The sequence below is a fragment of the Fukomys damarensis genome, unplaced genomic scaffold (genome assembly GCF_012274545.1).
Source record: "Fukomys damarensis isolate Sample0158 unplaced genomic scaffold, DMR_v1.0_HiC HiC_scaffold_36, whole genome shotgun sequence".
Classification (NCBI taxonomy): domain Eukaryota; kingdom Metazoa; phylum Chordata; class Mammalia; order Rodentia; family Bathyergidae; genus Fukomys; species Fukomys damarensis.
Window position 1 is genome coordinate 11,953,757 of NW_022900948.1, and position 25,382 is coordinate 11,979,138.

Consider the following 25,382-nt stretch of genomic DNA (forward strand, 5'->3'; position numbering starts at 1 on the left):
ACAAAATAAAATGAAGTAAACATAATCCAGTTGTTCCTTTTTATTAGAAATTTCTCCCCTCTGCCCCTCATTGTTGAATTGTACAGTATATATTTTCAGAAAAACAGGCAAGGCACAGGATCAGAAGCGTATCAGGATTTCAGAAAGAAAACAGAACAAAGTTTTCTTAGAATTTATCCTAAGCCATTAAACATTCAGCTGTCTTGTATACTATGGATGCAAAATGATGTGCAGAGACCTGGCTTCAGTAATCCCTACTGCCATAGTCATCAGAGATCTATTTTCTTTTTCATATCTGAGTTTAGGAAAATAAGCTCAGACATTTAAGGAAGAAATTTAAGATATTCAGTAGTATAAGATCTTTGGGGTAAGTCAGAAAATTGTTTAGCTGTATCGCTAAGGTATATGGTACATGTGATTATTAACTTTATTGAATTTGTTAAAAAATTAGCTAAAACTTGGAAACAGCCAATTTGCCCCTCAGTTGGAAACTGGATAAAGAAGATGTGGTAAGCTCAGACATTTAAGGAAGAAATTTAAGATATTCAGTAGTATAAGATCTTTGGGGTAAGTCAGAAAATTGTTTAGCTGTATCGCTAAGGTATATGGTACATGTGATTATTAACTTTATTGAATTTGTTAAAAAATTAGCTAAAACTTGGAAACAGCCAATTTGCCCCTCAGTTGGAAACTGGATAAAGAAGATGTGGTTTTTCTATAAAATGGAATATTACTCAGCCATAAAGAATGAGAAAATAGATTCATTCATAGGAAAATGGATACCTATTGAAGATATACTCCTAAGTGAAATAAATAAGTCACACGTGTAAATACCGAATAGTTTCTCTGGTGTGAATAAATTGCAATAATACATAGATCCTAACAAGATTATTGACATTGTGAAATGGGAAGAAAGGGGCTAAAGGTGTAGGGAAGGTGGGATGGGTAGGGGGAAGGGTAATAAGGGAAAAGAAAAAAATGTGTGATAATGAAAAGAAGGAAATAAAGTGTTTGTAGATGGGGAGGGAAGGAGGGGGTGAAGGGGGAGGGCAGGGACAGGGGAAAAAATGAGAACCAAGACCTGTCATGTAGAGGTACAAGATCCCAACAATGAATGTAACTGTACTGTATACCTAAAATGTACCAGTAAACTCAATTAAAGCTGAAAAAAAATTAAATTGAGAAATGAAAGAAATTGATAGTTTTAAGTAGATATTCTGATAGGATGGATAAAAGTAGATGATTTCTAGCCTGGTATGGTGGCACATGCCTATAATCTCAACTATCTGGAAGGCTGAGGTAAGAGGATCTGGAGTTCAAGGCCAGCCTGGCTAACCTATGGAGGATGTAGCTTAGAGGTAGAGTGTTTACCTAGCATGTACAAAGTTCAGGTTTCTATCCTCAGAACTACCAAAAGAACCAAAAATTGAGAAAAATATTTTTTCTAATTTTCACAGGATTATCATTAATGGTACTTATGGTGGTCTTCATTATTCAAAAAAGTTTCTTTCTTTTAGCATGTCTTTTTTTTTGTTGTTTATTTTTGTTTTGCGGTACTGGAGATTTAATCCAGGGACTTGAGCATGGTAGTCAAGTGCTTTACCACTCAGTTCTATCCCCAGCTGTTCTTCTAAATACTTCATCTCCTCCTCCCAGTAGTCACACTGTTGCTCATTACCTGTTAATAGAACTTTTAAAGGACTAAGGCCTTTAAAAGGTCACCTTAGCATTGGCTTTGTTAGTAAAAGAAACTACTTTTTAAAGCAGGTCCCTGTATGTAATAGGTGGGAATAAAAGGAAGCAGCAGATGTTTGAAGGTGTGCTCCCTGATCTTACCTGTCCCTAAGCCTAGACCTAGTTCAATTTATAGAATATGAGTCTGTTGAGGTAAATCACAATGCAGTAGTTTCCTAATGGAAAGTTAGGTGAGGAAGCAGAACTCCTTTTTTGCGGGGGTGGGGTATGGTACTTTGGTACTCTGCCACTGAGCTATATCCTCAGTCTTTTAAATTTTGGATTTTATTTTTTAAATTTTGAGACAGGGACTCTTTAAATGGCTCAATCTAGCCTTGAACTCGTGATCCTCCTGTTTCAGCCTCTTGAATAGTTACAGGCATGAGTTACAGGCATGCAGTTATGCCTGACTTAAAACATCTTTTTTGAAGAACATTCTTATTTGGCTCAGATATCCTTAGCATATCCTTACTTTTTTGTGGGAGCCCATTCTACCCCTCCTATCCAACTCCCAACCACCAATCTACAGTAGGACTGTTCTTTTAGGAAATACAGTTAGTATTGTTGTAGTCAAATTTTCTTACATTTATATATCAAATGTTTGTTATTACATATAAGATTTTTTCCTAGTAGTTATGTCACACAGATGATCCAGTTTAACTAAATGAAAAAAAAATTTTTTTTTGAGGCAGTCTCAGTAGGTAGGTAACTCAGTAGGTCTCTGTAGGAACTCACTTTGTAGCCCAGGCTGGCCTCGAACTTACAGCAGTCTATCTTACTGTGTCAGTCTTCTGACTGCTGCATGTGCTACCATGCTTAGCAAAAGACTTAATTTGAACTTAAATTCTAACTCTTTTTAGTGCTACAATTCCAGCTTTGTTTCCAGATTATCAGGGCCCTAACAAAAATTAGAATCTTTCAGTAACATTTCTGTTATCATAGAAAACAGATAAATTTTTAAAATTAAAAAGCACTTTGCTGTTCACCTTCTTATAAGTGCCTAGAGGGTTCCAATGTTAACAAAAACAGTTGGCAAGCTGTGATGGCACCTGCTATTTTTTATTTTGGTGGTGGTAGGTCACCTGATATATTTTTATGACTTTATCCAGAATCTTAGACATGTGCATGTGTTTTGTATAGTACTGTGTTTAAAAAATATGCTTTTATGGGCTGGGGATTTAGCTCAGTGATGCCACCACCTGCCTCAAGCACAAGGTCCTGAGTTCAATCCCTGGTACCAAAAAAACAAAACACCCTTTAATTTTTTTTTTATTTTTTCAAAACACCCTTTTATGAATACATCTCATTTTTGGCAATTCATTTTGAATTAAAAAAAAATCAATCAAATGAAAGTTGGGGAGGGGTGACAGTGGAATAAAAGTATAAAAGTGTATCTTCTTTGTTCTTTATTCAACTCTCATCTGCCACATGTTATCTTTATTTAGAAGATATAGATATGAAGTATTTCTCCACTGTTAAGGAAAGCTCATATTTTTGCTTAGAGTCCCTGGGAGAGAATAAGCAAATTTTGTTTTCCTTTCCACTTCTTTTCTCTTCTCTCCTCCCCCCACTTCACTTCCTGCCTTCTGCTTTTCCTTCCAGTCCAGGGTCTTGTGCATGCTAGGTGAGTACTCTGCCACTGAGTTACACCCCCACCCCCAGGAAATAAATCATTAAATAGTCCTGAGGAGGTGGTATGAACTGAGTGATCTGAGAATGAAAAGGGAATTGTTCTTAAGTTTATTCTTAAGGAACTATGAATATGTAAATAAACAGAGGTAAGGATAATGATAGGCATTAAAATTGAGAAAATAGCACCTATAAAAGAATGATCACATTTAGAAAATTTCCTTGAGTGTTAATAATTTGGGATTATGCCACAGAAAAATCACTAAATGGAAGATAGTTGTGGAATTAATTTGCTAGTTGTATGAGTGAGAGTTCAGTTTTTCTCTTTTTTGGGAGGAGAGTATTAGGGATTGAACACAGGGCCATTGCATTGAGCTATATCCTGAGTCCCTTTACAAAATTTTTTTTTTTGGGTACTGGGGATTGAATTTAGGACCTTCTGCTTGTGAGGTAGGTAGCGGCACTGAGCTATAAATCCCTGGCCCTTAAAATTTTCCATTTTGATGGATACATATTGAAGATATACTCCTAAGTAAAATAAATAAGTCCCACATGTGTAAATACCAAATAGTTTCCCTGGTGTGAATATTCTGCAACAATGCATAAGATTCTAATAAGATTACTGACATTTAGAAATGGGAAGAAAGGAGCTAAAGGTGTAGCGAAGGTGTGATGCATAGGGGAAGAACAAAAAGGGAAAAAAAAATGTGAGAGAATGAAAAGATGAAAATAAAGTGTTTGTAGATGGGGAGGGGAGGAGGGGGTGAAGGGAGGTCAGAGGTAAGGGGAAAAAATGAGAATCAAGACTTGACATGTAAAGGTACATGATCCCAACAATGAATGTAACTGTACTGTATCCCTAAATGTACCAATAAACTCAATAAAATTAAAAAAAAAAATTTTCCATTTTGAGACAAGGTCTCATAAATCACTAAGTTGCCTAGGTTGGATTTGGATCCTCTTGCCTCAGCCTGCCAGAATGCTGCTGGGATTACAGGTATAGGTCACCATGCCCAACTTGTTTAAATTTTTGATAAAAGTTAGATGGGAAAGAGAGGCTTCTTTCCCTTAAGGATAAGGAGCAGAGGCTTTCTTGGTAGAGTATTTTTGGTATCAGAAGAATGTCTGTCTTAGGAAATAGAAATAATGAGACAATATCAAATGTATTTTGATTTGATAAGTCTTCATCTGAAAAGTCCTTAGACCAAAAGGTGTCTTCATGGAATTGCTTTATTCTTTGTTCATGAATACCCAAGAAAATGCAGTGGTAGTGTAGAGTCCGTATATAAACTTTGTTTTACTAGCTGCTAATACTGCAAAAGCAAAAGTAATCAGTTAATTTTTGTTTTTTTGAGACAAGGTCTTCCTCTATAATTCAGGCTGGCCTTGAACTCTCAGTGATCCTTCCCAGCCTTCTGAGTGCTGGGATTATAAGAGTGCACCACTACACCCCACACTGAAAAAGCAAAATTTATTTTATCAACAGTGTTTATTGTCCATGATGGTTCTGCCAATACGTTAGTTCTCTATAGATTAGTTCAGAAAAGGATTAGTCCAGTTTGGAATATAGCACTAGCTAGTAAGAGTGATATACAAGAGGTACTTTCTTTTTCTGTGACACTAAAGTTGATTATCATTCCTGGTCTTTCTCTGTTGTTCATTTAGGATAGGTAGAGAACCACTGAAGGATTAAAGCCGTTTAGTTGTGCATAGCTTATGACTTCTTGACAGTTCTGTTCAGATTCCCATGATTTTGTCTGGTTATCCTTTTCCCTTTTAAGTGCTATGCTGCTTAAATATGTCTCCACTGGGGGTGGTGGTCAGTGGTAGAGTTTGTGCTTCGTATATGAGAGGCCATGGGTTTGATCCCCAGCATGCCCACAGTAGAACCTGCACATGGTTCTAGAATGTAATAGATTAGTTTTTATACTAAAAACTAAACCTGGAGAACTCCAAATAAAGGAGGCTCCATTGTGAGGAGACTACTTATTGACTCAGTAGTAATATCCAATGTCTGATATGTGTCAGGTATTACTGTGTAGGATTGTGACTACATCATTAATAAGGGAGAGTAAAATTTAATATTCCACCAAGCAAGATAGATAATAAATATAATAAAAAGTCAGTTATAATATGATTAGAAGGTGGTAAATGTTGTGAGGAAAAGTTAGATGGTGAGATGTAAGTATTATAGTGAGGGTAGGGCAGTAATTTTAAGTATTGAGGTAAGCCTCAGTGGAAAGGTAATGTGTGAACAAAGATTTGAAGGAAGTGAAAGAATGAGGTGCATAGCCAGGGAAAGAGCATTCCAGAGAGAAGGAATAGCCAGTACAGAATTTTTTTGGCTAGTTGAAACTGTCATCATTGAGAACAGAGGTCTCCATGTCTTAGTGCGCTGAGCCAGAATATGACTTTAGGACATGAGGGCAGAACTTGTGGGCCATGGGGAAGCCTTTTAGGCTGTTGTGAGTCCTTTGACACTTAAACTAAATAAAATTGAAAACTCCAGTAAAATCAAGTAGACTAAAGTTCTATTTCCTCAGAGATCTAGGATCAGGAGAAGGTAAGAGGCTGGAACAGGAACTTTTTGTAACTTCTAGTCTTAGGATAGCATAAATTAATGTGTATCCATAGTCATAAGATTATAGCAAAACAAATAATAAAGTTCTTTGCTGATATTTTTTACTTTATTTTTGATTATAGGGACTTTCAGTTACCTTGATGATGTCCCATTTAAGATAGGAGACAAATTCAAAACACCAGCTAAAGTTGGTCTACCTATTGGCTTCTCCTTGCCTGATTGTTTGCAGGTTGTCAGAGAAGTACAGGTAAGTGGTGATTTTTAGTTAAAGTTTAGTGCGTTTAAAAATTAAAGAATAAGAATTTGATATATAGTGAAATAGCAAAAGATCTTCTACATCTTATGTGTATTTCTCATAGCTCTTGTTATTGCCTAGCCCACACTGTTTGTTACATATGTACACACATACATATGTGCACACACATCACATGGCTGTTTATATGTGTGTTTTATACACTTGTTTGATATGTTAGATTGTATATTTCTGGGGCTCTCTGCCTTGAACAAAACAAGTCCTCATTGCCCATCTAGCTTGCTTATTTGCCTCTTTTCTCTTTATTAATGTTATTATCTTCTCTGTCTCTAAAGTTAGATAATATTTTTCTTTTGCTATGTCTCTCATTCTGTTTCAGCCCTACCTTATTTTTCACCTGGGCAATTGCAGTAGCCTCTTTAATTGACCCCTCTGCTGGCAACATTTTCCTTCTACTTTCCCACATTGTTTCTAGAAGGATATTCTTAAAATTATAAATTGTCACATACCTGTTCAAGACTATTCAGACATATGCACTGATTCATCAGTCATTATTGTATTAAGTATGGGCATAAGGGTTATGATAGAACACCTTAGTTCCTCTCCTTGTTCCCTCCAAACCAGGTTACCAGTAATTTGTGGAGTTATCTTATATGGTATCCTGCTTTTCTCCATGAGCTACTATCTCTACCTGCAATATTCTTCTGTTTCTCATACTAACAGCTATCTACTAAAATCTACTTACTCTTTTAGACTGTGTTTAAACGCTATTTCCTCAAGGGCTTCTTAACGATTTGAGGAACTGTAAGACTATATTCCACACTGGTTAGCAACAGCATTTTGCATTCCCACATGTACTGCAGGCTGGTTCCAGTTTCCCTACATTCTTGCCAACTCTTAAGTGTCTTCTCTGACTCTTCTGGTGCTGAGGATTAAACCAGGACCTTGTGCATGCTAGGCAGATGCTCTACCACTGAGCTATGTCCCAACCCTTGTCTTTTTTTATTTAATACATTTTATGGGTGTGAAATTGTCTCTCATTTGGGATTTGATTTGCATTTCCTTAATGGCCAATAATGATGAACAGCTTAGGTTTTTTAAAAATTTTTGTGAGACATGGTCTTGCTATGTAGTTCATCCTCACCCAGGTTGGCCTCAAACTCATGGCAGTCCTCCTGCCTCAGTCTCCCCAGTGCTGTGATTACATGAATGCCATCATCATTAGATATTTTTGAATATGATACTCTTCTTGTGAGTGGCGATTTCATTGGCCTAGAAGAAATAATGGATTACTTTATAAAGTTTTTCCTTATTCTGTTTGCCTGATAATTTTTTTATTGGTAACAGTGAGTAACCATTAAATTACTTCTCTTTGTGTACAGTACTGATAACAATATGATTTCTCATCTTTAAAACTCAGTTTGTGTAGGGCCAGGGATTTCTCTCAGTGATTCCGCTGCCTGCTTTGCAAGTGCAGGGTCCGAGGTCGATCCCCTGTACCAAAAAAAAATACAACAACTCAGTTTATATTTTGTTTTTTTTTTTTTTTTTTTTTGAAGCCATAGCAGCCTTCATCTCCTTTTTTCACATCTGTGGGACAAATTACCAGTAGAATTTCCAATCAAAAAGGCACTTGATTTTATGCACTAACATGATTGGGGGACATAAATTTTTTGGTTTTTTTTTTTTTTTTTTGGTTTTTTGAGACAGGGTCTCAATATGTAGTTGAGACTGACCTGGAACTCACTATGTAGCTCAGGCTGGTCTCAAACTGATAGCGATCCTCCTGCCTCAGCCTCCTAAATTTTTTGGTTTTTTGAGACAGGGTCTCAGTATGTAGTTGAGACTGACCTGGAACTTACTCTGTAGCCCAGGCTGGTCTTGAACTCACAGTGATCCTCCTGCCTCAGCCTCCCGAGCGCTGGGATTACAGGTGGTGTGCACCACCACGCCCGGCAGCAAAACTCAAGTTATGTAAATCACTGAATTTCTTCTTGAAAGCAGCAAATAGTTGTGTGTTTCTTCTTCCTTTAATACACATTTATTGATTACCTGCTTTTGAGAGATCCTTTGCTGGGTACTGAGGATAAACATAAAGCCCTTAATCACTATCTTAAAGGTGCTTATGGTTTAGACTGCCATACAGTATACTACTCAGATACATCTTCCTTTGACTTAAGAGCTTGATTTTTTAAAAATACAATTTGCTGGGAAAGAAATCTTGTTTCTGGGGGTTTCACTAAGGCTTTTATTTCCATGTTACTTTAAAAGTATTCTATCTTCCATAGTCTGTATGCTGTGAATAATCATGGTGTAGAAGTTCAGTGGGGTTTTTTTTCCCCATTTCATTTATTTTGGGGCCTTGTGCATGCTAGGCAAGAACTCTTACCACTGAGCTACATGCCTGCAGTTACTTTTATTTGAATTTAAAAAATATATATTAAGGGCCGGGATTTAGCTCAGTGGTTCTGCCGCCTGCCTCACAAGCACAAGGACCCGAGTTTGATCCCCAGTACCAAAAAAACAACAAACAAAAAATATATATTTAAAAAAAAACCATATATTTAATGGTAGCAAAGTTTCATTAAAGGTAGAAAAGGAAACACACTCTGCACAGCAAATTTGGGCTAAGTAAAAGTAGGAAAAGAAGTACACTCTATAGCATGAGGGTGGGCCATCCATGCAAGAGAGAACACAGTGGCCTAAAAATAGTCTTATTGATTTATAATTCACATGCCATGAAATTTATCCTCTTAAGCTATACAATTCAGTGGTTTTTAGTATATTCAAAGTTATGTGAATGCATTGCTTTTTTTTTTTTGGTATTGGGGATCAAACTCTGGTCCTTGTGCTTTCGAGACAGGCAGCGGAATACTGAGCTAAATCCCTGGCACATCATTGCTGTTTAATTCCAGAACATTTTCTTTTCTCTAAAAAGAAACCCCATTACCCCTAGCAGTCACTCCCTCATCCCCTCCCCCTACCCCCTGGCAACCATTGGGCTCCTTTCTGTCGCAACAATGTGCATGTAGCATTTGTGACTGGCTTGTTTCACTTAGGCATAATATTTTATGGGCTTATCTGTCTATATGAATGAAGTGACATCTTAGTACTTCATTTTTATGGGCTGACTTTGTATGGATACCACATTTTGTATATTCATCAGTGGACGGATATTTTGGTAGTTTCTACTTTTTTGATTGCTGTATTATGAATCATGTTGCTGTGAACATTTATATACAAGCTTTTGTGGTAATATGTTTTCAGTTCTTTTGGGTTTAAGCACAGGAGTGGAATTACTGGGTCCTGTGAGAACTTTTTGTTTAACAGCATTATAATGCTTATGCTGGTTTCTGGTACTTCATGAATGCTTGCTGCTGTTATTAGTATACTCCCAAACTACATCATTCTGTTTACTTTAATATTTCTGCTTTTTTCCCCCCAGTGTGTTTTTCTCAGGGTTCCATGTATTCTACATTAGTTTAGTAGAAACAAATAGAAAAGGCATGGTGGCACATGCCTTTAATCGCAGCAGTCTGGGAGACTGAGGCAGGAGTATCACAAGTCAGCGTGGGCAACTTAGTGACTTAGACCCTGTCTCAAAAAAAGAGTAGGGGGCAAGCTCAGGGTGGAGTGCCTTGAGTTTGGTTTCCACTACCACCAAAAATGAAAAGAAAAGAAGAACCAAAGAAAAACTCAGTAAAAATTTACTAGAAAAGGAAAGAAATTTCCAATTCTTTAAGTAAAACTTAAGAGACCTGTGTTTATAGGTAGTGGCAAGTTGGGCATAGCAGTTTTTGTTTTTTGTACCAGAGATTGAAATCAGGACCTTGCACTTGTGAGGCAGGCGCAGTGCCACTAAGCTAAATCTCTGGCCTCACAGTAGTTTTTATTGGAGGTAATGGGTTGCAAAAATGGGTTTCCCTCAGTTGGTAGCAGCAGTCTTTGCCCAGTGCTGTCTTCTCACTATTCCGTCAGAGGTGGAATCACAGTGGTCCCCCATTTATCTTTTTAGGACACAGCACCTGGCTCAGAGATTTAAATTATCTTGATGTATGCACTTTAGGCTTCCTCTGTGCTGTTTGAAGCTAAACGCTTGAGCATGGCCAGAGCTTCTTGTTGGATTTCTTCATTTGGTAGCTTGTCTTAACATGTTAGGCCTCTTTCTTCTATTTTCCCCATTTCCAGTCTCTAACATGCATACAGACATTGTTTAGCTCTAGTGCTTCAGAGCTAATGCCAGAGACTTTTTTCTTCTGTGTGAATTTTGTTTTATATAGTAGTTGTACTTTTAAATATGTTAATAAAAGTTTTGTAAATTGAATTTTACTTACATTATTGTTAAGGAACCATAAAGAGAGTACTTGTCCAGTTTGCTCTGTTAAAACTTAATCTACATATATCTGTGTTTTTCCTTTTTTAATTTACCACTTACCCACACTCCTAGCCCCATGTCTAGATTTCCTGTATTTTGAGTACAACCTGTTCATTATTCTCTAGTTGATAGTGGTTTAAGACCATAGAATCTGTAGGCAGACTGTTTGAGTTCAAAGCCAGGTTCTACCACATAGCAACTTTATGACCTGTGGGCATAGCCCCAATAAAGTAAGGATAAGAAGAATTAGTTTAAGGGCTGAGAAAAATCTAAGGAGTGAAAAAAAGTATACACCATTTATTATTATTATTATTATGTGTGATAGATACCTTATGTTTCTTAGCATTCTCAAATGTTAGAAGTTGTCATTACTGGGCATGGGATATATTTAGGACATAGTGCTAGATAATAGAGATCCAAAAAAGGTTTATAATAGGGTTGTTGCCCTCAAGAGGCTTGTGATACTGTTGGGAAAATATTAGGAATTACATATTAAAGCTACCTGTGGTCACATGTATCTGGGATCAGATGACTTAATAGAGACAAATGCTGTAAGATTTTATTTAAATATTGTTGTTTTATCATCATCATTATTACTATTTTTGGTACCAGGGATCAAACTCAGGACCTTGAACTTGCAAGGCAGGTGATAGCACCACTGAGCTAAATCCCCGGCCCCTTAAAAATTATTTTTATTTGTTTTTTTTTTTGAGACACGGTCTGCTGTGTATTCTGGGCTGGCCTTGAACTACTGTGTGGCCCTGGCTGCCCTCGAAGTTGTAGTGATCCTCCTGCCTCAGCCTCCTGAGTGCTGGAATTACTGTTGTGCAACCACCATGCTCTGCCAGTGCTGTAAGATTTTAGAAGAAAGCATGGGAAGAACTTTATATAGAGGAAGTGGCTAAATTGTGTGATCCTCAAATAATTCTAGGGAGGAAAATGGCTCAAAGAGAGTGGGGCCAAAGGAAGTGGCAAGGCCCATTTTGCCTAGTATATGGGATTAGGAGCAGTGGGAGCTCTCTAGTTAATTTCTAGAAGTAATCTGGGAGCGTAGTGGGTTCAGTCATATAAAGACTTTGGAAGCTTCAGTCTTCCTGAGTGAGGATTATTGCACACGCCCTAATTGCTGCCTGGACTATTTGTCTTTTGTAAAAGTGAGGAAGGAGTGAACTGGGTTGGGAAGGGCAGCCACCTGGATTCATACCTCCATTCTCTGCTGTATCTTTGCAGTATGACTTCTCCTTGGAAAAGAAAACAATTGAGTGGGCTGAAGATGTTAAGAAAATTCAAGAAGCCCAGCAGGAAGCAGAGAGCAAGGCTGAGGAAGCAGAAGCTAAAGTGAATTCTAAGAGTGGCCCAGAGGGTGACAGCAAAATGAGCTTCTCCAAGACTCACAGTACAGCCACTATGCCACCTCCTATTAACCCTATCCTTGCCAGCTTACAGCACAACAACATCCTCACTCCGACTCGGGTCAGCAGTAGTGCCATGAAAGAGAAAGTTCTCAGCCCACCTCACACAAAGGCCGATTTCAATCCTGCTGACTTTGAATGTGAAGAAGACCCATTTGATAATCTGGAGTTAAAAACTATTGATGAGAAGGAGGAGCTGAGAAACATTTTGGTAGGAACCACTGGACCCATTATGGCTCAGTTATTGGACAATAACTTGCCCAGAGGCAGCTCTGGGTCTGTGTTACAGGATGAGGAGGTCTTGGCGTCCTTGGAGCAGGCAACCCTGGACTTCAAGCCTCTTCATAAACCCAATGGCTTTATAACTTTACCACAGTTAGGCAACTGTGAAAAGATGTCGCTGTCTTCCAAAGTGTCCCTTCCTCCTATCCCTACAGTAAGCAATATCAGATCTCTGTCCTTTCCCAAACTTGACTCTGATGACAGCAGTCAGAAGACAGTCAAGCTCGCGAGCACTTTCCATAGCACATCCTGCCTCCGCAGTGGCACGTTCCGAAATTCCTTAAAGCCTTCTCCCCAAAGCAGTGCCAGTGAGATCAATGGGGACCATGCTCTTGGGCTTTCAGCTTTGAACTTGGATAGTGGCACAGAGGTGCCAACTCTGACATCCCACATGCCTTCCCTGTCTGTTTTGTCTCTGTGCACAGAAGAATCATCACCTTCAAATGCAGGTCCCACAGTAAGTCTTTTAAATTGTTCCCCTAAGTAAAAGTTTCAAAGATTTCTACATTCTGCTAGCACTGGCCTTCCTCACATTCTTTTTTCAAGGCTGGGGGCAAATTTGGGCATGGTAAATTGAATTGGTTATGTGACTATATGTAATTCTAGTTATTTACCTGAGAACGAAGGTTATTAGTTTTGAAACTGGCCTGGTTAATTATTTTGTGGGGTTTTTTTTGTTTTGTTTTGTTTTGTTTGCATTGTTGGGATTGAGCATCTAGGCAGGCATTCTACCACTGAGCCACACCCTCATAAGGAATGTTTGCTTATTCCTCATCTTTTGAATCTTAAGATGTGGCATGATTCTTATGAATGGCATTTCGCACTTTGCTCTTTTCTGTGTTCCATGTATTATAATTTTAAAAATTGCTTTCTTTGTACCTTTTAACTTTTTTCTAATTCCTCTTCCTCTTCTCCTTTCCTGTGTGTGTGTGTGTGTGTGTGTGTGTGTGTGTGTGCACGTGCATGTGTGTGGGGTACAGTACTGAAGAATGAACCCAGGGAATGCTCGGCTATACTTCTGATTTTTGGTTTATTGAAACAGGGTCTTGCTGTGTAGTTCGGGCTGGCTTGAACTCACTAGCCCAGGGTGACCTCCAATTTGTGGTGATCCGTATGTGCCACCATGCCTGGCTGCTTTTTTTTTTCCTTGGAGATACCAGGTTCAAATTCACAACACTAAGAAGCAGTAATCAGGACAGCACTAAAACCATGTTTCTGATAAAGTGTGTTGTAGGGCATCTGACAGTCACATGATACAGCTGGTCTCACATTTCTTCAGGGTGCTATCAGTGGTGATACTCATCTTTCATTTAGTTCAAACTTTTTGGTTGGGCAGGTACTGGGTATTGAACTCAGGACCTCTAGCTTGCTAGGCAAGTGCTCTGCCACTGAGCTACATATCTGTCCGTTTTTTATTGAGACAGGATCTTGCTCAGTTGCCCAGCTTGAAACCTCCTGCCTCAGCCTCTCCCCATAACTGTATTGTGGGTGTGTACCATCCTTCCTAGCAACCCAGATTTACTTCAAGGAGCCTTGCTCAGCAGCCTCTTTCTCAAATTTTTCAGTGGTTCTTTTGTCTCTTTTTTGTTTTGTTTTCTGAGACTGGTTTTTACTATGTAGTCCAGGCTGGCCAGGTAATCACTGTGTACCCCAGGTTGGCCTCAAACTTGAGCAGTTCTTCTGCCTCAGCCTCCTGAGTGCTGGGATTATAGGTGTGTACCACCATTGCCTGGATCTCAGTGGTTCTTTGGTTAGTCCCACCACATTTATAGATGAGATGGCCAGTAGTGGTGGACTTGCCCAAATATATGTGCATAGTAATGACAGATTTTTTTTTTTTTTTTTTTTTTTACAAAACCTGGTTCTGCCTTGTAATTCAAGTTGGCCTTCAACCTACTATGTAGCCCAGGCTGGCCTCCATATCTCTGCAATTCTTCTGCCTCAGCCTCCTTAGTGCTGGGATTATAGGTGTGCACCACCATGCCCAGCTAACAATGTTCATGAGTGTTTTCCTTTTCCATTTTGGCTTTGGTTTAGTGGTGATTTTCTCAATGCTTGATTGCTTGATCAGGGGCAAATCCATTACAGTAAAAGATATGGGTGGGTGTTTAATGGTTTCTTTGTTTGTTTGTGTTTGCTTTTGCAGTACTGGAGATTGAACCCAGGGAGTGCTGAGCTACATCTCTGACCCTTTTAAATTTTTTAAATGTATTTTGATGTTTTCTTTATTTCCTTTTTTTTTTTTTTTTTTTTTTTTGGAAGGGTCTCACTATGTAGTTGAGACTGATCTGGAACTCACTGTGTAGCCTAGGCTGGTCTCAAACTCACAGCGATCCTCCTGCCTCAGCCTCCTTAGTGCTGGGATTATAGGTGTGTGCCACCATGCCTGTTTTTTTTTTTTTTTTTTTTTTAAATGTATTTTGAGACAGGGTCTTGCTAAGTTGCACAGGCTGGCTTTGAATTTGGGGTTTTCCTGCCTCAGCCTCTTGAATAGCTGGGATTATAGGCATGGGCCACCACGCCTAGCTTTCTTCACTTTAAAAACTGCAGGGTAGAGGTCTGGGGATTTAGCTCAGCGGTTCGGTGGCCTGCCTTGCAAGCGCAAGGACCCGAGTTCAATCCCTGGTACCAAAAAAACAAAAAACAAAAAACTGCAGGGTAATCTCCATTATACCTTTTCCACCTTTCTTATTCTCATCTTATTTTACCCTAAGTATTGGTTCATTTGAGCATAGTTTGGCAAACCTGGCGTTGCATTTCATCAGAGTCAGTGGTTTCTTAGTAACTGGTAGATAATTTTATGGAAATTTGAAGCATGAGGTGGAAATCTGTCATTTACCAATCTATAGATTTTAATCATGTAATTCTTTTTACCCCCTTCACCAGTAAGAACTGTATAGTTTTCAAAGGAAGGGAGAAGGGAAGACTGTATGTTCTTGGGAACTGAGATTTAATGTAGAGGAATGGATTAATTTTTTAAAGTTGTAATATATCACCCTGAAGATAATCTGATTTGGCCACACAAAAACATTGCAGATGCCATAAGATTCTTTTATTTGTCACAAAGAGGTACACAACATTGTGTTATTGCATTCTAGGATAGAAGTTGTAGAAGCCCAATAACTTTTTGCTATATGAGCTCATAGATTTTTTTTTTTTTTTTTTTTTTTTAAGTGTGCAGGGCCAGGGATTTAGCTCAGTGGCTCTATGACTGCCTGGCAAGCACAAGGTCCTGAGTTCGATTACTGGTACCAATCAAATCAGTCACTGAATAACTGAGTACAACAACAGACTGTTTAGAGCCAGAAAGAAACCTAATTGTATTAGTGTGCTGTCTGTCAGAAATCATAACAAGGCTGCTATTGGCCAGTTGTAAGATGAACCTTGGCCTGCTTTCCAACCGGTGCAAGGTCCAAGCAGGAGCACCCTTGATAAGGGTTGTTTGTGTTTGTGCTTCCGTTGTCAGCCCTAGGACCTGAACCTTGGCCTGGATGAATTAGATGAATGCACAGCCATGAGTATTTTCCCTTGGAGTAGGCTACATTCCTAATTTTTCCTGGTCAGTTGTTAGGCTTGCTCAGCACTGAACTCCTTTTTGTGATTTATTAAATGATTTAGATAAAGTATCCTTAATCACCACCCCTATTAAATTTAGGTTAAGCATTTGGAGACCCACACCAGTGAGCTAACAGCAGAGTTATTTCTAAACCAGAACACTTGTCATTCTTTGACCAAAGTGATCGCAGAGTTTCTTTTTGCCCCATTTGTCTCAGGATCAGAATGGGCATGCTTGTTGCTGGCTTGAGAACTTGTTACTTTCAATGTACAGAAATAAACAGAGCTGGAGTTGTATTGTTGTTTTAAGGGTCATTGTCATTCTGAGGGAGCAAAGCCTGGTCCCCATTCTGGCTCTTTATAGCCTGATCCTCAAGGCCCCAGTGAGAACCTTTCTTTCTTTCTAAAATGAGGTAGGGGTGGTGGCAGTCATCTGAGCTGTGCACACCCTATACACAGAACTAGCAGTGAAATGTTCCTGAAATTGGGTCCTTGCTACTATTTTAGGGGCTGTGTTTGGCCTCAGATTTTGTTTTCATGCTTATTGTTTGTATAAACTACCCTTACAAGTTGGGGATCATCAGGAGGGAAACAGTCTCGAATTTTTTTTTGTGTGTGTGTGGTACTGGAGATTGAACCCAGGGCCCTTGCACTGAACTACATCTCCAGCCCTTTTAAGATTTTTCATTTTTAGACAGGGTCTCAATAAATTTCGTAGGTTTGATTCAAATTGTGATCCTCCTGCCTCAGCCTCCCAGAGTGCTGGGATAGCAAGTGTGTATCACCACGCCTAGTTGGAATATGTCCTTATTGTGTGTGAATCCAAGCTAGACCTACTTGATTTAGCCAGTGTTTCTTCCTGCTGCCTCACAGCCCAATAGGATCCTTGCTGTTTCTTTCTCTTTTACTCACCTCAGAAGTGACTTTGTTCTGCTTTTTGTTTATGCTTCTAAGTTCTGAATTTACTCTGGACAGTAAACAAAGGCTAGCACTAATTTGCTTTTAAATTTGCACTGTAAAATTCTTTTTGACATACAGAATTCCTGCTTTGTTTTGAGACACTCTGGTATAGCCTAGGCTGGCCTGAAACACACTGTCACCCAAGTTGGCCTCAAATTTGGTGATCCTCCTGCCTCAGCCTTAAAGTGGTGGGATTATAGGTGTGCACCACCAGAAACAATTTATACTCCCTTAGCTTTATTTATTATTTATTTTGAGGCAGAGTCTTGCTGTGTAGTCTAGCCTAGCCTTGAACCTACTATGTAGTTCAGGCTGGCCTCAATCTCATGGTGATCCTCCTGCCTCAGTCTCCCAAGTACTGGGATTACTGGCATGTACCATCACACCTGGCAGAATCATTTAGCTTTAAAGTTCATATCTGTTTGTGATTTCATGTGTTGCTGTTACTTTAATTCAAAGTCCTCTTCTGCGTTTTAAAAGTAAATTTACTTTTAGGAAATCCAGTAGCTGTATAGGCCTGCTTATATTGCCATGTGTGTTATGGTTTGTGTCTTTAGTCCCAACACTTGAGAGACTCAGGCATGAGGATCACTTTTTTAGTCCATAGTTTGAGACCAGCCTGGTCTCAAAAGCAAAAACAAAAAAGGTTTATATTGGGTCAGGGATTTAGTTCAGTGGTGCTGCTGCCTGCCGCCTGCCTTACAAGTGCAAGGTCCTGAGTTCGATCCCCAGTACCCACCAAAAAATTGAGGGCCGGAGATTTAGCTAAATGGCCCTGTGCCTGCCTCACAAGTGCAAAGTTCTGAGTTTGATCCCTGGTACCAAAACAAAACAAAAACAAGGCTTGTATTGAAAAACAGCACTCTGTTTCATCTCTTTCTGTTCTCCATTTTCACTTCTCATAGCAAGGCGCTTTCAACTTGTTAAGCTTTCTCTCTTCTTTCCTTTTTTCCTCTCCGTCCTTCTCTCCCTCTCTTTTTTTCTTCCCCCCACACTCAGTCTTGATATCTTGTCTGTCTTTGTTGCTGGAACAAAATACCCAACACTCACAAGTTAAAGAAGAGAGAGGTCTGTTTTGGCTCATGGTTTTAGAGGATTCAGTCCATAGTAAACTGGCTCCAAGGCAGGAAGGGCTCAGTGGAGGAAAGCTGCTCTTGTCACAGCCACCAGGAAACAGAGAAGTGAGGAGCTGGGGCGAGAGATCATCCACCTCTCTGGGTCCTGGCCTCCCAGCAACCTGCCTCTCACCTCTCTCCACCTCCTGACAGCACACTCAACTGCCTGGGTCCATTAGGAGGTGAACACCACTAATAGTATAATGGCTGCATGACTCAGTCATCCTCCAAAAGCCACACCTCTGAGAGACAGAGAGATCTAGAGGATAACATAGCCCATGCTTAGGAAACACAGGGCTTGATCTTTTTTATTTTATTTTATTTGGTACCAAGGATCAAACTCAGGACTTTGTGCTTGTGAGGCAGGCAGTGGCACCACTGAGCTAAATCCGTGGCCCACTTAATATTGTCTTTTTCTAAAGATAACAACTTTAGACAGTTTTATATTTCCTATTATAGTGGCTGAGGGTCTAGATCTTGTAATAGCTCTTCTCTCCTCTTTCCCTTATCCTGTCATATTTATATGTATACAAAATTTGGGTAATTAATGTTACATTATTATGTTAAGGTAAATATGCTTAGTTTAGAAAATATATTGTAGGGCCAGGGATTTAGCTTAGTGGTGCTGTGCCTGCCTCCCAAGTGCAAGGTCCTGAGTTCCATTCTTGGTGTGTGTGAGTATATTGCAATTACTTTATTTGTTGCAGTTTGTTTCTTATAAACTATTTTTGAAATGTACATAGTTTCTTTGTACCTATTTTGTTTCTCTTTTTTTGTGGCCCAGCATCTTGAACCTAGGGCCTTTGCTCTGATTTGCATTCTCAGCCCTTCTTTTGAGCAGGCTCTTGCTAAGTTGTCCAGGCTTGTTTCAAACTTGTGATCCTCCTCCCTTTGCCTCCCAGAATGCTGGGTTACAGGCGTGCCCTTTTTGTACTTTTCTTAATTTGAGCTTTTAATTGAAGCAGAAGCCAGGTGTAATGGTATATGCCTGTAATTGCAGCACTTGGGAGACTAAGGCATGAAGGTTGTGAGTTGAAGACCAGCCTGGGCTACATAACAAGATTCTTTTTTTAAAAAAGGAAAAAAAAGTACAAGTTCTATTGATTTTTTTTTTTTTTAAAGTATTTGTGTTATTCTGAAGTCTGTTTTTTTCCCTTCCACCTCCACCTTTGGGAGCTTTTGGGATTTTTTTCTCTTCATATCTGGAGATTTGAAATTTACTGGTGATAAACCTTTATTGATTGTATTGGGCCTTCCTGGGTCTTTCCAAACTGAGGATCAACCCACTTTTTATATCTTGGGAAATTTTTTCTTTGTTATTTCGTTGATATTTTTCTCTGTTCTTTTGTTAGACTTCCTATATCCTAGATGTTTGGATCTCCTTGATTGAGGGTCTGATTTTTTATCCTTTTGTTTTGCTTCCAGCAATATATCCTTGATTTTTTTTTTTGCTGCTGGTAGTGGTGTAAATTGAACCCAGGGCCTCATGCATGCTAGTAATCTACTACTGAGCTACATCCCCAGCCCTATCCTTGACTCTTAAAACATCTGTTTGTTTGGTTTGTTTTTTTGGTACCAGGGCTGAACTCGGGACCTTGTGCTTGCGAGGCAGGTGCAGTGACACTGAGCTAAATCACCAACTCAACATTGTTTGTTTTTAAATATTCATTATATTTTAAATTTCCAAGTCTGTTTCATCTTATGGTTTGGTGTAATCTGTTTTGCTGGGTCTGGGTTTCTGTTCATGCTTAAGAACGAGACACTAAAAAACCCAAAAACTAATGTGAATTGGGAGTGTACTGCTGATCATTAAACATCAGTAGAGGTTAAAAGTTTACTTTGAGGGAGACCCCCCCCCAAAACATCATGTGAAGGTCTTGAAAATTAAGTTTCTCTAGAGAATTCTGCCTGAGGCTGACGAAGGTTGGGGAAGGCTAGTGTAGTTTTAGTCCTCATTCTGCTGTACACTGTGTCTGGTGTCTTTAGGTCTCTGATTCACATTCTTTAAAAATCTGAACTTTCTGCCTCCTGCAGAGGGGGTCTAAATTTCTGTCCTTTTCTGTTTTCTCTGTTTTACCTCCTGCAGTGTATCCTTAAGTTCTGATCATGGACTTTGTGCTTTGGTTTATTTCCGTAATTCCTGATACTTTAGGGTCTGATGACTGCTTAGGGGTCCTGAGGCCTACATTTCTCTTTCCTACTTGCTTACTTTTTAACTTTATTGTTTCTTTTTGTTTAAGTACTAATTTTATATGTTTGAGGTACATAATGATTACATTTTTAATGGGGTGTTGGTACATGTGTATAACATATCTTAATAATTTATCACTTCTGCCAGTAACCATCTTTCCATGAGCGTTCCTACTTCCTAAGATTTCATTGAAGGGCCGGGGATGTAGCACCACACTTGCCTCACTGCAAGTACAAGGTCCTGAGTTTGATCTCCAGTACCAGTGGGGTGGGGTAGAAGATTTCAATGAAATTCATTGATCCTTGTCTCTCTTTTTTCTTTGACCTTAAATGTATATAATTTTAATTCTTTTCTTATTATTTTTGGTACTGGGGATCAAACTTGGGATCTTGTGCTTGCAAGGCAGACATGGTGCCACTGAGCTAAATCCCCAGCCCTCTGTTCTTACCATTTTAGAAGAGGTCAAGATATTGGTCAAGTTTCCCATATCAAATGAAATCCCGCCTTTTAAAATCCTAACAGACCTAGATGTGGTGTCCTGTTAATTCCATCTACTCAGGAGGATGAGGCAGAATGATCCTGAATTCAAGGCTAGCCTGGACAACATAGTGACACCCCCACCCATAATCCAAATAAGCGTCCATTTATTGTACAACTGATCAGCACAAATTCAAGCTGAAAGCTAGGCCCTGGAGATTGAGAAATGTTGGTGACATAGTAACTAGTGTCTAGGAGTTGATACTGTGCTATTTGCTGCCAGTGTGACCAGAATGGAATAGGAATGCCTGCCTCGTGTGGTATGCTTGTACTTGACACAGCTTCTAGTACCAGGGGAAAGAGGCCTCTGGGAAGTCTTGGCAGAAGAACTAGCTGTCTTAACTGAGGTAGGACTTAAAAGGCTACGTACAGAAAGAACTGCCACCTTCTGAAGCCCAGGAGTGTGCCCAGACTCTGGAGGCTTTGAAACAGTAATATTTACATCATCCCCAAATCTTCCTCTCAAACACTGAAATTTGGACAGAGAACTTAATTTTGTTCATTATTAAACTGGGGATTGAAGTCAATGCCTTGCACCTACTGAACATGAACTTTACTACTGAGCTATTATACTCCCAGCCCCACTAAATGTCATTTTACATGACTTAATTATTTACCTAATGCCTTATGTTGAATATTTAGGTTGTCCTTAGTATGTATTATACTGTGATAAACATTTGTATACATAGATTTTAGTTTGCATTTTCCCTAGAAGTACACAATTAGATAGAAGAATCTGAATGCTTTTCACACTTTACCCATGCCAGATTCACCTAGAGTGTCAGATAAACACTTCTCCCAACAGAGTATTTTTGAGAATTCTGCACGTTAAACAAACAAAAAACACCTCTCTCACACACACATATACATATACAGCTGGGCGTGGTGGCACATGCCTGAAATTCCAGCACTTGGGAAGCTGAGTCAGGCTGATCTCTGAGAGGCCATTCTGAACTAATAGTCCCCGTGGCAACCCCCCAGTTATCTATATGCATGCACACATACACATGTATATGTATACACTATGTATATTTCATATAATGTGTGTGTGTGTGTGTGTGTGTGTGTGTGTGTGTGTGTATATATATATATATATTTTTTTTTTTTTTGGTACTGGGGATTGAACTCATGACCTGTTCTTGTGAGGCAGGCACAGTGCCATTGAGCTAAATCCTCAGCCCTAATATATAATTTTTTTTTTTGAAGACAGGGTCTCACTATGTAGTTGAGACTGACCTGGAATTCACTATGTAGCCCAGGTTGGTCTCAAACTCACAGTAATCCTCCTGCCTCAGCCTCCTGAGCGCTAGGATTACAGGCATGTGCCACCATACCCGGCCCTAATATGTAATTTTTAAGATAGGATTTTGTTATGTGTTTCAGGCTGGCCTTGAACTCACTTTATAGCCTAGGTTGGCCTTGAATTCACTATAGTTTTCCTGCCTCAGCTACCCAAGTATTGGGATTACAGATGTTCATTACCATGTTAGCTGGTTTAAACTTTACAACACCTGATAGTTCATGGGAGGTCTCTCACCCACATACTGTATTCACCAGGCCCAACCCTGCATAGCTTCTAGAACCAGGCATGTTCAGGGAGGTATAGCCATGGATTACCAGGTGGAAATTCTTAACATGGAGTTTTTAAAAGAAGCATATGCCCACATCCCAGTTCTGGCTGGGCTCATCCTGTGAGAGCTGACATTCTCTTTGGATATTGGTATTCTCTGGGTGGGTGGCTATACTAGGGATTGAAACCAGAGGTGCTACATCTTCAGCCCTCTTTTGAGACAAGATCTCACTGTTGCCTGGGTTGGGCTTGAACTTCAGTTCTCTTGCCTCAGCCTTCTGAGTAGCCGGGAATACAGGTTGCCACCACACCAGCTGCATGCTGGTTTTCATGAGCCCAGGTAGTTTGTCCCTGAGTATATAGTGTCAGAGACTACAGAGTGGTCTGCACTGCCTGTCCCTGTCATTAGACCTGTAACCTGTTGACAGCCCTATGACTTGGCTCCTAAGAGCATGTTTTGGGTAAGATGATTAAGTAGAAACAGAATGGGCTTGAAGGCCTGTAGTCTTTCTGGGATTCCCTAGTAGTTGAGAAGAGTAACTGGTTATAGCAATGCCATTTTGAACTTGCTTCTGAAAGAGGGTTCTCTACTGCCTAAACCTCCCAGATTTTAAAAAAAATTATGAAGCATTTTCTTTGGTTCTTGAGAGCCAAACTATAGAGAAGACTGTGATTTTGTTCCCATGGTGGAAGGGTCCTTTGGCTTGACTCATTGTAAGTGGTAGGAAGGACAAAACAGGAATCTCTGCATAAGTCAGATGAGGGCTGGGAAGGACCAGTGGTAGGGAGCAGGCTGCCTGTAGTCAGCTTAGCAGACTGACAGGTCCATGGAATCCACATTCCAGCCTAGTGTGGCTACTTCTACTCCTGTGTCCTGGCTTCCTCTGTCCAGCAGCTTCAGCGGGAAATGGCGCATGAGATGTGGGGCAAAGGCGAGAGTCCTCTTAAAACCCTGAGGCCCTGAGCTGGCCTTGTCTGGCAACAGTACTTGCATCCTTTGCCCAGACCAGTGATAGAAACAAGAGAGACTTTGACCAGAGTGGGCATAGTTTAGTGATCCCTTCAGGACTCTGAGATACAGTGACCTAGGAAGGGATCGTAAGTGGAGCCTAGCAAAGAAATCACTGACAGCTTAAGCATCAGTCCTTTGGTAGCCTCAAAACTTCTTAAAACTAGAGATCAGGGCATAACAAGGCACATGGTTGTTGTGTGCGCTCTCATTCTGCAAGGCAGGATGAATGAAACATTTCTCTCCCTTGGCTGATACCTTCTAGCTCTGGTCATGCCTCTTGTCTCACCAGCAGCCTGGTTTTCTTCCAAATAGACTGTTAGATTAGAAGTTTGAAGAGGAAAGCTCTTGGATTAGGCCACCTGAGTGACATGTTTTCTGTGGCCCAGGTCTTCTTAATTTGATCCTCTTGTTTTGCCACCACCAGGTCACCCCTCCGAATTTCTCAGTGTCACAAGTGCCCAACACACCCTGCTGTCCCCAGGCCTATCCTGAACTTCAAGCACTGTCTCCCAGTGAGAGGCAGTGTGTAGAGACAGTGGTCAACATGGGCTATTCATATGAGTGTGTCCTGAGAGCCATGAAGAAGAAAGGAGAAAATATTGAACAGGTGAGTGGTTGGCCTGCAGATGGGTAGCTGGTGAGCCAGAAGAGCATTTGACCCCTGGAGCTGGAGTAGTGATCTGCTTCTGTCCTACAGCCCTGCAGAATTGGAGCACCGGTCTCCTCTCCTATGGGTTTGTGGGGACTCAGAGTGTTTTCTCAGGGAAACGAGTAGCCTTATTAGCACCACTTCTTTGGGGTGAGGGAAAGCCTTGTAGAACAGCTTTCAGTGATAACAAACAGCCAGCTGTGGCACATGTGCCATAGGTTTGCCACCACTGGCCTAGAATAGTAGTGCTGTTAAGACTCATCCAGCCAGGGATTTAGCTCAGTGGTGCTGCTGCCTGCCTCACAAGCACAAGGTCCTGACTGAGTTCAATCCCTGGTAACAATAACAAAATTTTTTGTCATCCAAACTAATCCCTTCCTTTGCCCCTCCAGAGGCCAGAAGTAGGCATATGGTCAGATATCTCCTAGAAAGGCTTATCTTGTCACGGCTTTCCAGGGAGTTCTAAATAAGATAATAAGATGCTGGAGTCCTGTACCTGGGGAACACTTTTTTTTTTTTTTTTTTTTTTTTTTGGAGACAGGGTCTGACTATGTAGTTGAGACTGACTTGGAACTCACTATGTAGCCCAGGCTGGTCTTGAACTTAGTGATCCTCCTGCCTCAGCCTCGAGTGCTGGGATTACAGGGGTGCGCCGCTGTGCCTGGTGTGAACACTTTCTTACCTGTGTTATTTCTTAGAGCCCTGCATCAACTTTGGCAGTACATCCTTTGGAAAATGGCCACTTATTTAGAAGAATGTGCCTGCCTGTTCAAGTAGTTACTGAGGTTTATAGGGTGCTAGGCAGTTCAGGGTACAAAAATCAAGCCCTATTCAGGATGTGATGGATTGGGGCGGGGAATAGATTTCACACTCGCTGGTTTGTTTGACTCTGTGAAGCACAGCAGTATGGCGGTAGGTGTTGTAACCTCTTCTGTCTTTTCTTAGATTCTTGACTATCTCTTTGCACATGGACAGCTTTGTGAGAAGGGCTTTGACCCCCTTTTAGTGGAAGAGGCTCTGGAAATGCACCAGTGTTCAGAAGAAAAGGTGAGAACCTTTCTGCTTCATGGGAATCCTCTGGAAAAGAGACAAAGTAGTCCTGGTTTTCACCCCTGCCTCACAGCCCCCTTTCCTTACCAGTGACTAGGCAAAAACAGTCAAAATGTAGAGTCTCACAGATAACCAGCGGATTAAGGGCTGGTTGGCTTGAATGAGGCATTGGTTTAAAGATACCTAGATTATCAGTGAAGGGAAACTTGGGGGAAAAAGCCAAACTTCTGGATGACTTGGGCCATTGCTAGTCTCTTTTCCTACCTTACTCCCCAGAAAACTGCCATTTTGAAGTTCAGTATTCTGCCTTGGTGGAAGTATGGTAGTGGGACCCAGACAAGGTCAGCAAGAATGGGCTGGGACAGAACATGCTCCTGAAGGATATTGGGCTGGGGCATCAGATTAGTCTGTGCTGGATTCTTTTACCCCCAAAGCCACCTCTACATTCAGATGTGCTGTGTAACTAGACCCTTTAGT

General features: G+C 40.2%; 1 protein-coding gene across 3 annotated transcripts in view; it reads left to right on the forward strand.

Moving 5' to 3' along the window:
* The window catches only part of Ubap1 (ubiquitin associated protein 1), a 59,542-nt gene that overhangs the window by 32,917 nt on the left and 1,243 nt on the right, over window positions 1-25,382 (forward strand). For 2 of the 3 annotated variants that reach the window (XM_010619223.2, XM_033759057.1), the window contains exons 3-6: window positions 6,067-6,191; window positions 11,803-12,723; window positions 23,631-23,813; window positions 24,801-24,902. In XM_010619223.2, the coding sequence (XP_010617525.1) occupies window positions 6,067-6,191; window positions 11,803-12,723; window positions 23,631-23,813; window positions 24,801-24,902 (1,331 nt within the window). The remainder of the gene's footprint in view (window positions 1-6,066; window positions 6,192-11,802; window positions 12,724-23,630; window positions 23,814-24,800; window positions 24,903-25,382) is intronic. The other variant, XM_033759058.1, reaches the window with a different exon arrangement.